This window comes from Eublepharis macularius, chromosome 4 (genome assembly GCF_028583425.1).
Source record: "Eublepharis macularius isolate TG4126 chromosome 4, MPM_Emac_v1.0, whole genome shotgun sequence".
Classification (NCBI taxonomy): Eukaryota; Metazoa; Chordata; class Lepidosauria; order Squamata; family Eublepharidae; genus Eublepharis; species Eublepharis macularius.
In genome coordinates, this window is record NC_072793.1 from 48,322,189 (window position 1) to 48,340,419 (window position 18,231).

At 41.2% G+C, this 18,231-nt stretch overlaps 1 protein-coding gene and 1 pseudogene across 1 annotated transcript in view; both read left to right on the plus strand.

Annotated features, from left to right (window-relative positions):
• Positions 1-7,161, plus strand: part of LOC129328922 (C-type lectin domain family 17, member A-like) — a 28,817-nt gene extending 21,656 nt beyond the window's left edge. The window contains exons 7-9 of the mRNA XM_054978251.1: positions 2,961-3,112; positions 4,910-5,019; positions 6,798-7,161. Coding sequence (XP_054834226.1) covers positions 2,961-3,112; positions 4,910-5,019; positions 6,798-6,927 — 392 coding nt within the window. The 3' untranslated portion in view covers positions 6,928-7,161. The remainder of the gene's footprint in view (positions 1-2,960; positions 3,113-4,909; positions 5,020-6,797) is intronic.
• Positions 7,162-12,206: 5,045 nt separating this feature from the next.
• LOC129329450 (U1 spliceosomal RNA) lies at positions 12,207-12,342 on the plus strand (annotated as a pseudogene).
• Positions 12,343-18,231: the final 5,889 nt, after the last annotated feature.

The window sequence follows — 18,231 nt, forward strand, 5'->3', positions numbered from 1 at the left end:
CAGGCTTCTGTCCTCTTGTTGGGGAATTACAGCTCTGCAAAAATAATACAATCCCAGTAACACCAACCAAACACAATACTCAAACACCACTTTAAGTCATATTGTTTACATACAACATTTGATTGCCTTATTCAAGGTGATAAGAGCATACAAATTATTATTAAGCTCCCCAGCAACCAGCCTCCTCCTCAGCTGCCTGCCTCTAACTACTGATTCCACCCTACTGGGCTAAACCTCATAGGGGTTACACAAACTTTCTTTGTTGTCCAACGTTCACATCCACACACAGTAATGGAGAATACCATACTTTGGATTATCTTGATCTTGTTCCCTAGAGAGACAGCCTTAATGATCTTTTCTAGTTCCCTCATGGCTGTTCTTCCAAATCTCACAGTACAATCCTAAGCAGTCTAGGCCCATTGAAATCAATGGGCTTAGATTGGAGTAATTCTGTTTAGGATTGCACTGTCAATCTTCTGATTTCTTGGTTGCGGTCTCCCTTTTAGTTGATGAATGAACCAAGAAATAGAAAATCTTGAACAATTTCAATGTCCTCATTGTCAACTTTAAAATTCTGTAATTCTTCAGTAGTCATTACTTTTTTGTCTTCTTAATGTTCAGCTGTAATCTGCTTTGGCAGTTTCTCCTTTAACCTTCATCAGTAGTCATTTCAACTCTTCACTGCTTTCTACCAGTAACATGGTGTCATCTGCATAGCTCAAATTCTTAATGTTCCACCAATTTTCACTCTACTTTCTTCTAAATCTACACCAGCTTTCATGATATGCTCTGCATAGAGGTTGAAGAGGTAGGGAGATAGTATGCATTCCTATCTGACAACTTTGCCAACTGGAACCCATTTTGTTCCCCCATATTCTGTCCCAACATTAGCCTCAAATGTTGTGGCACCCCCATTTCTTTTAACATCATCCATAGTAATTTCTTTTACCAGCTTCTTCCACATACCAGTAGGACTGATGAGGATTGAGGATTATGCGTGATCTTTGCCAACCCTTCAGTATTGACTTCACAGACCGCCCCCACCAAAAAAGTTTTTCTCTGCACAACATGGAATTGGTTACCAAAGAGAAAGGTGATGAGTCACTTTAGATTGCTTTCGAAGTATTAACGGAAGTATTAAAGAGGGAAGAAGTACTGAGAAATTCCAAAAATATCATTCATCATCTTACTTGACACAAAACAACAGTTTAGATTTAGGTCTTGAGCTCTCAAGTATATTTGATGGTTTGTTCAAACCAGAGATGTAAAATATCTGGAAATCCTGAAGCCACAGGAAAAAGAACCTCCCCTCCCTTTTTGGGAAAAAAATCTAGAAATTATGGAAAAAATTGAAATAGATGCAATACTTTCCTATCAAAAACTACTCTTACTGATTTAACAGCATACAATGCATAATTTATAACTTAGCATAAAATTGTACTATTTGGCATATTTATGGAATATGAATGTATAAATGTCTTTGTTTCCTATAAGAAAAATATCAAGTATACTCAATACTTGAGAAAGAGAGTGCAAACTGCTGTACCTTATGCTACTATAGCACATGTATCATATTTTTTGCCATCTAAGAGGTAGGAAAAATGAAAGTTGACGGTGGAAAATAAATTCTATAGTAAACATAAGAAAATGTATTACTTGTACAGAATTACTTTCATATAGTTACAATAGTTAGAACTACCGGTATAGCTGGATATCAAGTGAAACTTTATCACATGGAAAACACTGAAGTCTTTAATAACTTATTGTCATTACATTACAGCATAGCAATTATTGCCAAAATGATTTACATTTAAAGATAAATCTTGAAAATAATGCATATGTCTACAGCTGTGTAATTCACTTCACTGCTCAAGGGGATCCTCATTGATATTTACCATCCGTCAAAAAAGCCACATGACCACTGTGCCCCCTGTGGTACACAGGGCACACAGTAGTCATCATGTGACTCTTTTGGTTGACAGTAAATGTAAACGTGGCCTTCCATGAGCTGTGCACCCCACAAAACACCCTCATACAATAATCTTTCTATGAATATTAAACATATAATTCTAACTTCTTAAATTTACCAGAGTACCTGTGAGCACAAAGAGTTGTCTTTGCCCACCACTGTTGAACCTTGGCCAGCCCTTGTGTCTCTGGAGTGAAGGGAAGAGTGTCCCTCTCTGCTTTCGCTCTCTCTCACCTCAGCATGAAGCACAGCAGCTCAGGCAAGAGAGTGAGATGGCCAAGGCACCCAAAAGAGAGCAAGCTGGCTATGGAGAAAGAGGTGCAAAACTACTACCATCCTACTATGGCTAACTCAGTGTTTTCCTGGGTGGATGCCTTGGTGGTGGTTTTACTTGCTTTTTTCTGTTGTTGGCTTGCCATCCTCCTGACAGATTCCCAGGTGCTGGGATAAGAATGCAAAGGCTGAGGAGAAGGTTGGAGAAAATGGGTCATTTACTTCCATCCCTGACCCAAGGCTCACATCTCAGAGAGGCTAACAGCTTTCCTATCCTCCAGTCCTTCCAATGTCTCAAGATGGGTCCCACCAGCCAAAGAAAAGCCTTGCCAGGCAATGGCTGTGTCCCTTTTCCTGGGACATGGGCAGGTATCACAAAGTGGAATGGTGCCCAAAAGAGCCACAGCTGGCATGTCAAAGAGCCACATGTGACTCCTGATGATCCCCTATCACTGGTCTACAGTATGCATAGCAATTATCTAATGCTGTAGATTGTCATACATAAAAATTCCTTGTATTTCATTTCACTTATTTTTGTGCTCCTTTAAGCTGTGGTAGTGCTGGTAGTGCCCCATGCCCTCCTCCTAGTGGTTCTAGAATCAGGCCATAAAACTTGGCAGTTACCCAACCATGTCGACTCATCCTGATTCCAGTAGAGTTTTACCCTGAGTTATGGCACTGTTTCTTATTCCAGCACTTTTCTTTTGGATCCTTGCAGAGCATTTTTGTACCAAATGTCCACCCAACTGGGCTTCATTTGAGAAAAACTGCTACTTCTTCTCAACATTAAGTGCACCTTGGACAGCTGCGAAGCAGTCATGTGAAAATGAAGGGGCTCACCTGGTTATTATTAACAATAGGCCGGAATTGGTAAGTGTTCCTTTTCTTCCCCTTTCTACTTTGACTCAAGCAGAGACTAGTGGGAACAATGGTTCTGTACTGAATTTGTGAATACGGGATAGGTTATTCCAAATTACATGGAAATCAGGCCCTGAAACTTAGGTTCAGGTTGTTAAGAGAAACAGGGTACATTTAGTTCCTATACTAGGATTCTGATTGTGCTGTATGATGGGAACTGTAGTTCTAGCCTTTTGTTGTTTGGTTTATTTAGTGTAAGAGCAGAAGAAGGGCCCTGCTGGATCAGATCAGTGGTCCATCTAGCTCAATATCCTGTTTCACATAATGGCCAACCAGGTTCGCTGGAAGGCCAACAAATAGGGCATAAAGACCAAGGCATCCCCCAATGCTGTCTCCTAGCACTATTATTCAGAGGTTTACTGCCTCTTTATATGGAGGTTTTCTTATTCATCATGGCTAATAGCTGCTATAGACCAATCCTCCATGAATCTGTCTAATCCCCTTTCAAAGATGTCTATGCCTGTGGCCATTGCTACAGTAAATACAGTGGCAGCACATTCCACATTTTAATCACTCGTTCAGTAAAGAAGAATTTCCTTATGTTTGCCTTTAATCTGCTGCCCGTGAACACACTGGAAAAGTGGGCAGATTTGAATAAGCTGTGATTTAACATGGATAAGTGCCAGGTTCTCCACCTGGGTAACAAAAACGCAAAGCATGCATAACGGAGGAGGGATACACTTCTGGATAGCAGTGTGTGTGAACAAAATCTTGGGATAAGGGTGGGTGGGAAGCTAAATCTGAGTGGTCAGTGTAATGCAGCAGTGAAAAAGACAAACACAATCTTGGGGTGTATTAACAAAGGCATAACATCCAAATCACAGGATATCATTATCCCATTATATACCACGTTGGTCAGACCCCATCTGGAGTATTGTGTGCATTTCTGGAGGCCTCACTTCAAAAAAGATGTGGACAAACTGGAACGGGTGCAGAGGAGAGCAACCAGGATGATCAGGGGTCTGGAGCCAAACTTTATAAGGAAGGACTGAGGGACCTGGGAATGTTCAGTTTGGAGAAGAGGAGGTTGAGGGGAGACATGATTATTCTTTTTAAGTATGTAAAAATCTGTCACTTAGAGGAGGGAAGGGAGCTGTTCCTGCTGGCAACAGAGAATAGGACTCGAAATAATGGGTTTAAACTACAGGAGGGAAGTTACCAGCTGGACATTAGGAAAAACATCCTCACTTTAAGAGTAATCCAGCAATGGAATCAGCTCTCCTAGGGATGTGGGGGGTTCCTCCTCATTGGCAGTCTTCAAGGAGCAGCTGGACAAATACTTGTCAGGGATGCTTTAGGCTATTCGTGCATTGGGCAGGGGGTTGGACTAGATGGTCTGTAAGACCCCTTCCAACTCTATCATTCTATGAACTTCATTGGATATCCCCAAGCTTTAGTGTTATGGCAGAGGGAGAAAAAGCTCTTTCTAGCCACCGTCTTCACCTCAGGCTTTATTTTATAAACATCATATCTCCCCTTAGTGGCTTTTTTTCTAGACTGAAAATCTCTTCAGCCTCATAGGAAAGATGCTCTAACTCCTTAATCTTGGTTGTCCTTGCACTCTTCTGCACTTTTTTCGGCTCTGCAATATCCCTTTTGAGATACAGCAAGCAGAACTGTATACAATATACAATATCCCACTGTATAGTATATTCTCCACCATAAATTAGTCTCTAATACCTGAATACAAAAGAGACATTGTATCTCTCCTAATTCCATGGACATGCTTTCTGTATTTTCCCTGTTTAGAAATTTTTGGTTAACCTCATAATGACTGACCGGGTTTTTTGGATGGGCCTGAGTGATGCTGGCCAGGAAGGACAGTGGATCTGGGTGGATGGCACTCCTCTGACTTTCTCGTAAGTAATCTCACCCTCTGCCTGGACTTTAAAGACTCCTAACTTTTCCCCCTCCATGTATCTGACCAAGGGTGTTCTGACTCTCAAAAGCTCATACCCTGGAAATCTAGTCGGTCTCTAAAGTGCCACTGGACCTGAATCTTGCTCTTCTACTACAGACCAACATGGCTACCCACCTGACACTAGATTTCTAGGGTATGAGCTTTTGAGAGTCTAAGCTCCCTTCGTCAGACTGATAGGGACTCTTCCTGGTAAATGGAGACAGACAGATCATCTGCCATTTCAGTCATCTGGTGACCTATTCTTATTCTGCAGAATTAGGCATTGGCCCTTCGCCAATTAGTTCCATAAATCCTGAGCCTGCAGAATTCTCAAATGGGAAGATCAGATGTATAAGTAGCAAAAGAGGATCTGATGTTCTCCTCGAGTTCCCATGGACTGAAGGCTTTGAATTTAGTCTCCAATAACCCTAAAAGGGAAGTAGAAATGATCTCAGAGAGAGGAAGTGAAAATGACACAATTCTCTGGAAAATAAATTTGGAAGCAGTGGTTAGAGAACGGAACTCAGGCCAAATGGCATCCCTGTGGGATTAGCAAATTTTAGTAGAGACCTTGGATCAATCATGTAATTATAAATTTACACTGGTAAGAGACATAAAATGTATTCTCTATGCATGTCTTAAATAACTAGTCCCCGCAGGGCCTCTCTGCCTACATACCAAAGAAGAAGGGAGAAGTATAGTCTTCAGAAGATAGATAACTGGACATTCCTAAAACGCAGAGGCAGAGGCAGAGACAAAGGAAGAATTATGAGTCCCCCCCCCCCTTTGGAGAAGAGTGTGTGTGCAAAAGTAACAAGTTACAGAATAGAGAGAGATGCTAACATGAAGACAAGGAGGGTAATAAAGATGTCACGAGACTGAGAAATGGAGAATGGCCAATCTAAAGGTATAAAAGTGATCAGGTGCCTTATTTTGAATGTGACTTTCGTTTCTCCAAAATGATGTCATAAGCCCTTAAAAATAGCATGTGCTCCTTTGTTCTCTGGTACACTCTGAGCTCACTTGTAGCCTGTACCCTATATTTGCAAATATACTCTGTTACAACGGCCCTTGTCTGTCTCCTCTCTTTTGCTCGGCGGATTGGAGGGGCAAAGGGGAACGCACTTTTTGTGCAACATCCCTGACTAAAGAATGGGTTTTGTGCCTCCATTTGTTTACCTTTTGAATATCTTGACTTTTTAATGGTGCTGGTAGCTTATTTCATGACTTTGATGCATGATCTGCATGTATTACTTTTCTCTATCATACAAGACAATACGTTTTGCATGCTAGAATCTTCAAATTTTATGTTATATAAATCAGTAGTTGCTTATTAGCAAATAGAAACAAATTTGTTTCCTTTAAGTTTGTATAATTTTTTTTTAATTTAAAGAACAACTTAAATTAAACTGTGCATCAACCTTGGACCCAATGTGTATTAAATACCATTACAATAGGAGACAGACTGCAAATGCCGCTATGATAAATAGCCTGTGACAGGTGCTGGGTTGCCTGTCCATAAAATAGGTCCTCTTAGAGAACCTGTATTCATTCAGTTGGCTCATTCTCTGTATTCTGTAGCTTGACAGTATTCTTTTTGACACAGGTTAACCAGAACTGCATACTATTCCAGACATAGGTGAACTAAAGACGTACATAATGTCATAATGTTTACTAGTCTTTTCCTACTGCTTCCCCTATCAACTCGTCCCAAACTCAATCTTTTCACTGCCACAGATCCTGGGGAAAAGGAGAGCCTAACAATGCTGGTCATGGTGAGGACTGTGCTACTCTACACTCCAATGGAAACTGGAATGATGCATTCTGCTCTGGAAATGAGCTGTGGATCTGTGAACAGAAGTGCTAGTCAAGCTTCTGTCTATGCAGAAACTCTTCACAAGCTTGGGAACAGTTGCTTCCTTTAAAATCAGTTAGCAAAGCACAGACGGATGCACATCCAATTCTGAAAAAGTTTATGTTAGCCTAGTGCCATTGAGTGGATCTCATAGTCTGTCTCTGCCCTGTGATTTCATGCATACTCAAGTGTATGACTGCAAATTTTGTTTTTTGCTCAGGTTGAATAAATAAACAGTCAAATTCACTCTGTGTCACATTGAAACTAACATATGCAAATTTACCTCACGTCTTCTCTGAAGATGCAGATGTTTAAGTCTTGCTTAAATTGCATTTATTATGACACTCACAATGTGTGCTGGGGAGCAATGGTGCATTGTTCCCATGCACAGTTCTGGGAATGGCTCGTAAGTTGGGTTGGATCCAGTGATCCACTTGCACAGAAACAAGGATCTTCCTTGTTTTCCTATCTCCCTAGCAGCCATTTCTAATCCTAGGAAAGTAGATTCCTGAGGTGATGGGACCCTCATGTAGTAGAAGTCAGTCAGGTCAGCAGGCTACAGTGAAAAAAGGAAAGAAGACAAAACCCTTTCCTTTTCTGTCTGTGGAACTCTGTGCAGAAGAGGCAAGCAAGGCGGTTTCATTCCCTTCCCCCACAGCCCATCAATATGCACTTGCCCTCCACACAGGTCCTGTGACTCTGGCATCAACTTTCCCAGGGGTGAAAATGGCTGCTGAGGGGCAGGGAAGATCAACAGCTGTCAGCAGCACCTTTTGTTGACAGATTGCAGGATCCAACCCATTGGGCGTGAATGTTGTGCTAGAATGCATCTGAGAGAAACTGTTTATCTGTGAACATGAATATGGGGACGTATTCTGAGACCATGAGAACGAAATATATCTGTGAAGGTGCTTGCCACCTTTCTTACATGTAAGTGACACATGAGATCTCTTTTTCTTATTTCTCCTACAAAGATACTACATGGTCAATACAGAAAATGTTATTCCTAGATGAAATCCTGCACAGAGACCTCAACAGAAACAGCTGCCCATACATCCTTCTCCACCTCAGCATATGCTGCACTTGTGGCATATTAATAGCAACCTCATTCACCAAAAGACTATTTTAAACCTTTTTTATCCACAGTATTTGCATACGAAGAATTGTAACCGGCTGATACATGGGCAGCACCTGTTATCAACAACTTTGCTCAAGCAAGATGCAAGAATGCTTCCTACTCTTAAAAAAGAGAAAATAATTTCATAGTACAAAAAGTGCTCTTAGAAGAGGAGTTATTTGGAAATTTAAGGTGGACTAAAGAAAATCATTCTCCGTGTTTCAGCTAAAACTTAGGTTCTGTACCAACCCACTATCATTTGAGGAATTTCCCCGCTATACACTTTTCTGTGCTGTATCATTTGTTATTATAGGGCCCATCCACACATTACAAAGTATTTGTGTGACAGCCACTGGATTACATGTCAGTTTCCCAATGAAAGAAATGGTGCAGGGGGGAAAGCAGAAGCCCTTGTTCATATGTGCTGCGGTCCTCCTCTAAACAGAGCCAGTGTGGTGTGATGGTTAGAGTATATGACTAGGATGTGGGAGACCCAGGTTTGAAACCCCACTCTGCTATGAAAGCTTGCTGTGTGGTCATGGGCCAGCCACATACTCTCAGCCTTACCCACCTCACAGGGTTCTTGAGAGGATACAGTGGAGGAGAGGAGAATGATTTGTGCCATTTTGGCATACATTGGGAGGAAAGTGGGGTATAAATAAGTATATAAATAAAACATTTTGTACCACTTGAGTGAACTGGCAATTTAGACTTCGATGCTAATTCTTCTGCTGATGCTTATAAACTTTGGTTTGGGGAGAACAGAGAGGTTTACATGAAGCAAGTAAATAAATAAAATTAGGCCCAGGCTCACCTAAGAAGCATACATGTATATATAAAGTTCTTCCAACAGTCACAAGGACTTTGTAAGGTATAAATCACTCCTGTTTTATCCCTCCTTATCCTTAGTCACCTCTTTGCAGTGTTTGTTGGTAGAACTATTTGATGGTAAAATATTACTTCCAAGAAAGACTAGGTACATGTTTTAGGCATCACAGTAGTTGAGAATTAAAGTTAATATATGTTATTTTTAATTAACACAGATTTATCCAATGATTGGTCAAAGAATTCCCTTTCTGTAATATCTACCTTGTAGGCTAGGGCCGTCGTCACACGGGCTTTTATTTAGCGCTAAAATGGCGCTATTTCCCAGCAAACACCCACCTTATTCCAACACTGTAGCGATTTTCTCTCTTCTGCTTTGTGCTTGATAGTCGCGCTATTTTGTGCCTCAGTGTGAATGCCTCACATCGATGTATTTCGCCTCGCAACGTCCTATGCCCTCCCTTCAATCCCAGAATCCATTTCTTCCTGCGACTCCCCTTTTTAAAATTTTATTATGTCCTTATAACGCCATAACGATATAACACAATGCAAACTTTCTGCTGAAGTAAAAATGACTCAATCGCCATGGCAGAGTCTTCAGCGATGGGGATCACGTCAGACAGGGAGTTTTCTGCGGGCAAAGGGCTATTTATATAATTTCAAAGTTGGAAAAACAAAAGGGTCGTAATGTTTTGCTCTAACGGAATGTTTATATGCTGTTATTCCATTATAGCGGAATTAAATGCCAGAATAATAAAAAAGGGGGGGGAGCTGCTTCTGCGTGGTTAGAGAGAACAGAACAGAGTGCTTCAGTGTGGACAGCTGGTGGCGCAAAGAGCCGTTAGGTGACCCAAAGAAACGTTACTGTGCCGATAACAGGTAGGACACTATATGCTGTAAATTTAATGGAAGAGATGCCCGTGTGACGACGGCCTAGGTTGGTTGGCCTCCTGCTGGAACCTGCTAGGTGTGATTTGGCAAACATATCTATCTACTTGGACCTTATTCATGCAAAGGTGATCTTAGGCCAGCACTAGATCCTGCAGTTCTGGGCTCTATGAGGCACTGGAAATTTTTAACGATAATTTGGACCAGACAGATGCCTGGACTGATCATTTGGACCAAACAGATAGCAGGTTCAAGAGAAGAGTTCTAAAAATGTACACAGCCATGGTTATAGTACAGGTCATTAAGTATATCTGCCAAATAGAATTCTAAACATCTGACCTTTCAGAAAGAGAACGTTTTAACTAACTTAGAGAGCCAATTTGGTGTAGTGGTTATGAGCGCGGGACTCTAATCTGGAGAGCCGGGTTTGATTCCCCACTCCTCCACTTGAAGCCAGCTGGGTGACCTTGGGCTAGTCACAGTTCTCTGGAGCTCTCTCAGCCTCACCCACCTCACAGGGTGTTTTGTTGTGGGGATAATTATAGCATACTTTGTAAACAGCTCTGAGTGGGCATTAAGTTGTCCTGAAGGATGGTATATAAATCGAACGTTGTTGTTGTTATTAACACGTGGTTATAGAGTAAAATGCTGAAAATATTTATATTTAATATATATATATATTCCTAAAAGATAGTTTCTCACATGTGGCTACAAGGAATTTTTGATGCAATTACTGAACCCCTTCCTCTTGTCCCACACAAGTCAGTGGAGTGCATTTGCTTCACTGACTTGTATGAGCAAATGAATGCAAGAAGTTGCCTTATCCTGAGTCAAACCATCGGTCTATCAAAGTCAGTCTTGTCTACTCTGACTGGCAGTGACTCATATCAGCTTCCGCCTGATCCTTTTTAACCAGAGATGCCAAGAACTGAACCTGGGACCTTATGCATAACAAGGAGATGCTCTACACCTAAGCCATGGCCAAACAAGAGTAGGGGCTACAGTCAGAACACAAATAGTGGATGGAAAGCTGCCTTTCTGACAAAGACCCTGGGGATTTTTTAAAAAGGCTTGGAATGGGATGAGGCAAGTGCTAAATACACTAATGGTTTGTCTGGATGAAGTTATATTTGTAAAAAAGTGACCTTCCCAAATATATTTTAAACATAAAGGTACCACACATGTTTTGTGGCCCAAGCTAGACAGACCGGAGAACTACAGTGTTAAACTACCAGAAATCATGCTGCATTTCTTCTTTGCATGACTTCTCTCCCTGCTCAAGTGCAAAGCTCAGCGTATGATCCTGAGCCATGACAACCTGTTAAGTCAGATTGCCAAGGCCATGCTTTCTGTGGCTACAGCACTTTTGTGAAGGTCATAATTTTGAACGCTGATTTTTGTAAAACTATAGCTTGAACTGAGAAAACCGTCAGTATTTTGGGATTTGCCTTATGCAATTCCAGGCCTTTTGTCCTCAGAGGGGCAGGTTTCGCTTCATTACCCCCCTCAGTGATACTTGATTGATCTTTGTATGCTCATAGAGTAATTTTATAGTCAATGCACATACAACTGAATGTGTGATACAAACTCCGCATTTATTCCTGGTTTCATTTGTAAAGTGAACATGTGTTGGCTCGTTCTTAAAAGCAGATGTATGGACATACAGGCAGGATATATGTGTGTTTCACTGTAACACGTGAACAGGGTTATCATCTACTTTTATGTGAACACAGAAGTTTCTTGCAATTAGTTATATCTGCCCACTGTTCTTGAAGGATTGTCATACGCAGTCATTATCTTAAGGTTTAGTAAATATTTGCATAGGGTTCTTGAAGCAGCTATAATGAAAGTAGGAACTGAAACAAAGCACTAACCAGTCTCCTGTGGAGCTTGCAGGAGTGACTGATGTCTGATGAGTAGCGTTGAAAGGGTAGAGCACATCCTTTCTCATTAAAATTCATGCAGGCAAGAGGCATGGCCTACAAGATACCACATGGAAGCTGGTTTCCACCTTCCCAACTTCCCAAGCCACCAAGTTCTGAGATAGAATTGAAGTCAACAGGTATGATCAGAATGATCTGAAAGGGTGGGGGAGATAAAGTATGTAGGTTCTGTTATTGCATCTGAAACATATGGATTATAGAATAAACGAATTTCAGAAGAGGTACTTTTAATGTACTTTATCAAAAGAGTCTTCTGGCACTTTAGAAACTAACACAATTATTATATGGCTTTTCCTAGGACAGAACTTACTAGTTTAAATACTGTTCCCATTGGAGGTGAACAAAGAGCCACATTCACTGTAAATTTATGGGGTTAGTCATTGGGATGATGAAAATGAATACAGTGAGTTTTGGAATGGAGATCTTCATTAGATATCATTAAGCAGTAGCTTGTAGGAATTAAGGAAGATTGTATTGTCCCTGAAGATCGTACTTTAAAAATTGTCTCCTAATGTATGATAGTAGACAGGGAAGACACCTTGATCATGAAGGAGGTTTTCCCAGAGTGAGGCTCATCCATTACACTTTGGGTGTGCTGCTGACCCCTGCAATTTCCCCAAAATGTGGAAAATTTGACTGCATAATTTGTGGATCCACTTCCCGCTGACTACCTTTACCCTCATCATCTCTGCTAAAAAGGCCGACCGTGAGCAGCTCTTGGTGCCAGAAATCACCAATGCTGCTTCAGGTTCTCCAAACAGATGGTCAGATGTGACCCTTGCCAAGGCAGGTACGTGGCCTTGCTGCCTGATCTACCGAGGGGATGTAGTACCCCAAAATGTCAAGTATTAGAGATGAGGTACTGAGTGCCTCATAACAGGGTCCAAGCGACATGTTACACATAAATGTGTGTAATGGCAGCCTGACTTGTTTTAGAATAGGGAAAGCTGTCTCTGGTAGGAAGCAAAGAAAAACAGGAGTGGGCCCTCAAGCCCTTTGCCACATCTATATTTTCGACCACCCCCACTGGAAGCCACTTTTTCTACTCCTTGGCTACTCACACATATATTTGGGTGTAATCTGTAATTTGACTGTAAAGCTCAAGATGTTTCTTTAGATGGAGCTACAAACAAACAAACAAACAAACAAACCGGATTGGCATTTGCCTATAGAACCATTTTATAGTCTATGGGACAACCAGGATAGACTATGCAACAGTAACCTCCAGAAGAGTTAAGGAGAGAGCACCTGGAGCACTGAAATTTGGGCACATGCAAATTTCATGGCTGTGACTCTCTAGTTCATGGCCACTGAATATATAGAAACATGCTGCTCTCCTTCACACTGTCCATGTTTATCATGCTGTAACATTGGTGTACCTAATCAGATGTGTATAAATTCATTAAGGCTCTCAAAATCCTACTGATCATCATATTGGGAGGCTGGTAAGTATTTTCTATCATCTTAGCCTGGCTGGGTACCCTGAGGGTTTTTTGCCATCGCTTGCAGCATGTAACATGGCTTGCTTATTTATGTGATCTGCATCTGTTTTCTAAACCTAATTATCTTGGCATGGATTAATTTAATGATATATGGGAATGTGCACGCGTGGAATAATGAAAGAAATACAAAGAATTACATAATCATAGGTTCTTCAATTAGCTGCTTTGGTGGCCTTTATGAGGGTAGAAAGGTGTGATATTAATTTTGTAAATAAATAAATAATGAAATTAAACAGTTTATTTTGTAGAATGGAAACCTGCATTGATTGCTGGTAGACCACTTTAAATAGCAATAGTAAACTGACAAGTAAAGCACAGTTGGAATTACTGTGGGACACAACAGGACATCATGTAAAACATTCTACCATGCTCTTCTGTGCTTATAATGTACACAGTTTGGACATCGTAAACTGGGCAATTCATGTCTTCTCGAGGACAGATATGGATATTGCTACCATGAACTTTCAATTTCCCTTGAAGCTTTAGTTATTTCAGGGCATCCAAATAAAATTAATTAGGCCCTAATTAATTATATATATATTTAGCTCCCTTTATGTGTAATCTGTATTTAAACGATTTAGCATCAGATGTTGATGATTAATGCCATCTACTAAAATTAGATGAGATTAGTGTCCCTGTCTTGCTTTATGCGGGTGATGTTGCCATTTTTTTCTCTCACCAGGGTTGGTCTGTGAAGGGCCTTGCAAATTTTTTCCAGCTATTGTCTATGTGAGAGTCTGGTGATTAACTACCAGAAATCTCAGACCTTAGTCTTCACCAAAAGTAAGAGATGGTCCCAGTTACAATGGTCAATCAATGGGTTTAATATTGAGCAAGTTAGGACCTTCTCTTATTTGGGGATTCTGTTTTCGGCAGACTTAGCTTGGAACCCCCAACTTAGAACGGCATTTAACAAAGGAAATCCCTGTGCAAATGCTATAAACAGGTCCTTCTATAAGGGGGTGGGGGGAGTACATTCCTGGAGCTGTGCAAGCCTTTAACTTAAAAACAATTCCCCATATTCTTTATGGTTCAGCTACTTGGATTAAAGTCATATCTGACAATATGGATCAACCCTTTGCTCAGTTTCTAAGAAAATTCTTGAATGTACCCTGTTGTGTCACAGATGTTGCATTGCAGGCAGAATTTGTCCAAACATCTTTGGAAGCAAAGGCATGACTCTCTGCCCTCAAATTTTGTGGTAGGGTACGAGCTTTCATGAGACACAGCTCACTTCTTCAGCTATGGCTCATGAAAGCTACCCTATCCTAAATTTTGTTAGTTTTATAGGCGCTACTAGACGCATGCTCTTTTCGACGGCTAGAGACAGACTAACACAGCTACCCATCTTGATCTGCCCTCCAATTGAGATTAAAACTGAGGACGGCCTATTGGCTGCCTTTAAATGGGGTACTTTCAAATCTGTTTGGATGAAAGCTTTGGATGAGAAACTATCAATGGTCAGCATGATGACTAATCTTATTTCTGATATGGGCAAATCAAAAGCTTTCTCTTTAATCAAAAAGTATGTTTTAGAAATTGACCATGGAAGTTTGACATTTAGAGCTCGACATGTCTGTTCCTCCTTGTTTTTTAGCATTATTCCTCCAAAATCTTTACTTCCTCTCTATATATTATTTAACTATTCCATGTTATTGCAGAGCTTTTTTGTTTGTGAGATTGAATATTATACCTTCAATGGTTTTAGAAGGAAGATTTTTTAATATGCCTTATTCCGACAGAATCTGCCCTTGTGGTCTCAGTAGGATTGATACATCCTTACACAGGGCTTTTTTTTCTGGGAAAAAAGGTGGTGGATCTCAGTGGGTTGCCCTTGGAGAAAATGGTCACATGGCTGGTGGTCCTGCCCCCTGATCTCCATACAGAGGGGAGTTGAGATTGCCCTCTGCGGGCAATCTCAACTCCCCTCTGTCTGGAGATCAGGGGGCGGGGCCACCAGCCATGTGACCATTTTCAAGAGGTTCCAGAATTCCGTTCCCCCGCGTTCCCCCTGAAAAAAAGCCCTGTCCTTCCATGTCCTGCTTGAATGCTCTTTGAATGAGAATATCAGAGACTACAATATGAAGCCACTTATTACTGATCATTCACCACCCTACACTTCAGTAACGCTGTTTTATTTCCTGAGAGATAGTGAGTGACCCTAAGACTATTTTGACAGCAGCAAAATGTATCTCAGTCCTTCTATCCCGTGCACCCATGAAAAATAACTTTTTGCTGCTCATGATTTTTTAACCAATGAGCTTCTAAGGGAATAAAAGGAAAGGAATTATATTTATTTATACAACAAGATGGGAGCTGTGGCTCACAAAAGCTCATACACTATCACAAATTTTGTTAGTCTTATAGGTGCTACTGAACTCTTGCTCTTTTCTACTGATATTTATTTATGACATTTTTATTTTGCATTTCCCCAATTAAGGACCTAAGGTCTAAGCTGAAAGAGGTCTAAAAACAATAACCACAATAATAACAATATCTAAAAATAAAAATATCTAAAAACCTAACATATCCATGTAAAAAAGCAACCAAAATCTTGTAACAATTCTGCTTTGCGTAGTTTTCTGGAAATTAAAAGAGCCATTCCACAATGTGGGGGTGAGCAGGGGTAGTTTATATCAGTCTATACGAGGGGATAAAAATAAAGGACTCCTTCAAGGACCAGAGTTGCCACATAAAAGAGATGGTGCTTCAGGAATGAAGGTTCCAGGCTAAAAGGTATAACACTTGAACTTGGAAGCAAATTAGCAATCAATATAAATATTTTTGAGACAAATATCATACATGAATTATGAATTAAACAAGAAAAACAGAGCCTCTAGGAACCCAATCACAGCCAGCCCCAGCACTACATAAACCCCAGCTATTGCTTGGACAATAGGGGGGATGGCAGGCGATTCTGTCTGTAAAGTCCCTGACATACACAGAGGGGGCACTATGCACCTATTCCGAATCCTAACACCCAAAGGGGAGAGCAAGCATCCTTGCTATGTGTCTAACACATCTCATTTCAGAACCCTTGCACGTATCCCATCTCCAGAGATGCACCTCAAAGGGGTGAACCTGCAAGTTCTGGCTGGGGGCAGAGCATCGCAACCCTGGCAGGTGAGCAGGGATGGGAATCTGTCTGCCCTGGCCCAGAAATCTGCTGCTCCATCCCCTGGCCCCCTCACAGTCACCCTGAGTGCAGCTCCAACAATGCAGACTCTCACAGCTGAAGCTAGCAACGTGAATGTATGATGATCACCAAGGCAGCTCTGTCCAGCAGTACATCCCAGGACTAGGGGTGTGCACCCAAAAAATATTTGGGTTTCCCGCTTCGGAATTTGGAGGGTTCCCTCCTCCCTCTCCCATCAGCTGAAAAAAGCAGTGGCCGTTTGAAAGCAGCAACATTTTTCTTGCCACACAAGAAAAGTGTTGCTGCTTCCAAAGCCCTTTCAGCCGATGGGAGAGGGAGAACGGGGTTCCTCCTCCCCCACCCATCAGCTGAAAAAAGCTGCAGGCGTTTGAAAGCAGCAATGCTTTTCTTGCATGGCACGTCCTATGGTGGACCTATGAATGAAAGACCTCCAAAACATCCTATAATTAACAGACTTGTTCAGATCTTGCAAACTGGAGGACGTGGCTTCCTTTACTGAGTCAAACCATCTCGTTTTAGGTCTTCCACTTTTCCTAGAATTATTGACTTTCTAGAGGATCTTGTCTTCTCATGATGTGACCAAAGTACGATAGGCTTGGTCTTGTCATTTTAGCTTCTAGGGAGAATTCAGGCTTGATTTGATCTAGTACCCTCTTGTCTTTTTGGCTATCCATGGTATCCACAAAACTCTCCAGCACCACATTTCAAATGAATCAATTTTCTTCCTGTCAGCTTTCTTCACTGTTCAAATTTCACATCCTTACATGGCAATAGGAAATACCATAGTTTGGATTATCTTAATCTTGGTTCCCAGAGAGACATCTTTATCTTTAAGGATCTTTTCTAGCTCCCACACACTGGCTCTTCCAAGTCTCAATCTTCTGATTTCTTCATTGCAGTCTCCCTTTTGGTTGATGATTGAGCCAAGGAATAGAAAACGTTGAATAACTTCAATTTCCTCATTGTCAAATTGAAAATTGTGTGATTCCTCAGTAGTCTTTACTTTTATCTTCTTGATATTCAGCTGTAGTCCTGCTTTGGTGCTTTCTCTTTTAACCTTCATCAGTAGTCATTTCAAGTCTTCACTATTTTCTGCTAGTAGCATAGAGTCATCGGCATATCTCAAATTGTTAATGTTCCTTCCACCAATTTTCATGCCACCTTCTTCTAGATCTAATCCAGCTCTCCTTATTCCTTATGATATACTCTCCGTAGAGGTTGAACAGGTAGGGAGATAATATGCATCCTTGTCGATTGGAAACCATTCTGTTTCCCTCTTGTTCAGAGTACAGGTTGTGCATCAAAACAATCAGACGTTGTGGCACCCCCATTTCTTTTCAGACTCTCCATAGCTTTTCATGATCCACATAGTCAAAAGCTTTGCTGTAATCTATAAAACACCGGCTGATTTCTTCTGAAATTCCATGGAATGTTCCATTAGCCTACAATCCTAAGAACAGTTTCTAGGAGAAAGTCCTACTGAATATAATGGGACTTTCATATGAGTAGACTTGTTTAGAATTACTCCCGATGTCTGTGTTTGGCATCTGTGCTGGTGGAAGTCCAAAGGGGAGGAGATCAGGGAGATCTGAATACCCAGTGAGGTATGGTCAGGCTGCTGCAATCAGCATGGATCCCACCACTCCTCCATGTGGCTGTTGTCTTGCCAGTTTCAGCCCAGCTGCTGAACCATCTCATCCGCTCAGACAGCCGTCCATCAGCATGACTGATCCAGGTATGCTATAATGGAGGTGGCTCATTCTGTCTCCCCATGGCTTCTCTGTAAATAACAACAATAACATTTGATTTATATTCCACCCTTCAGGACGACTTAATGCCCTCTCAGAACAGTTTACAAAGTATGCTATTATTATCCTCCCAACC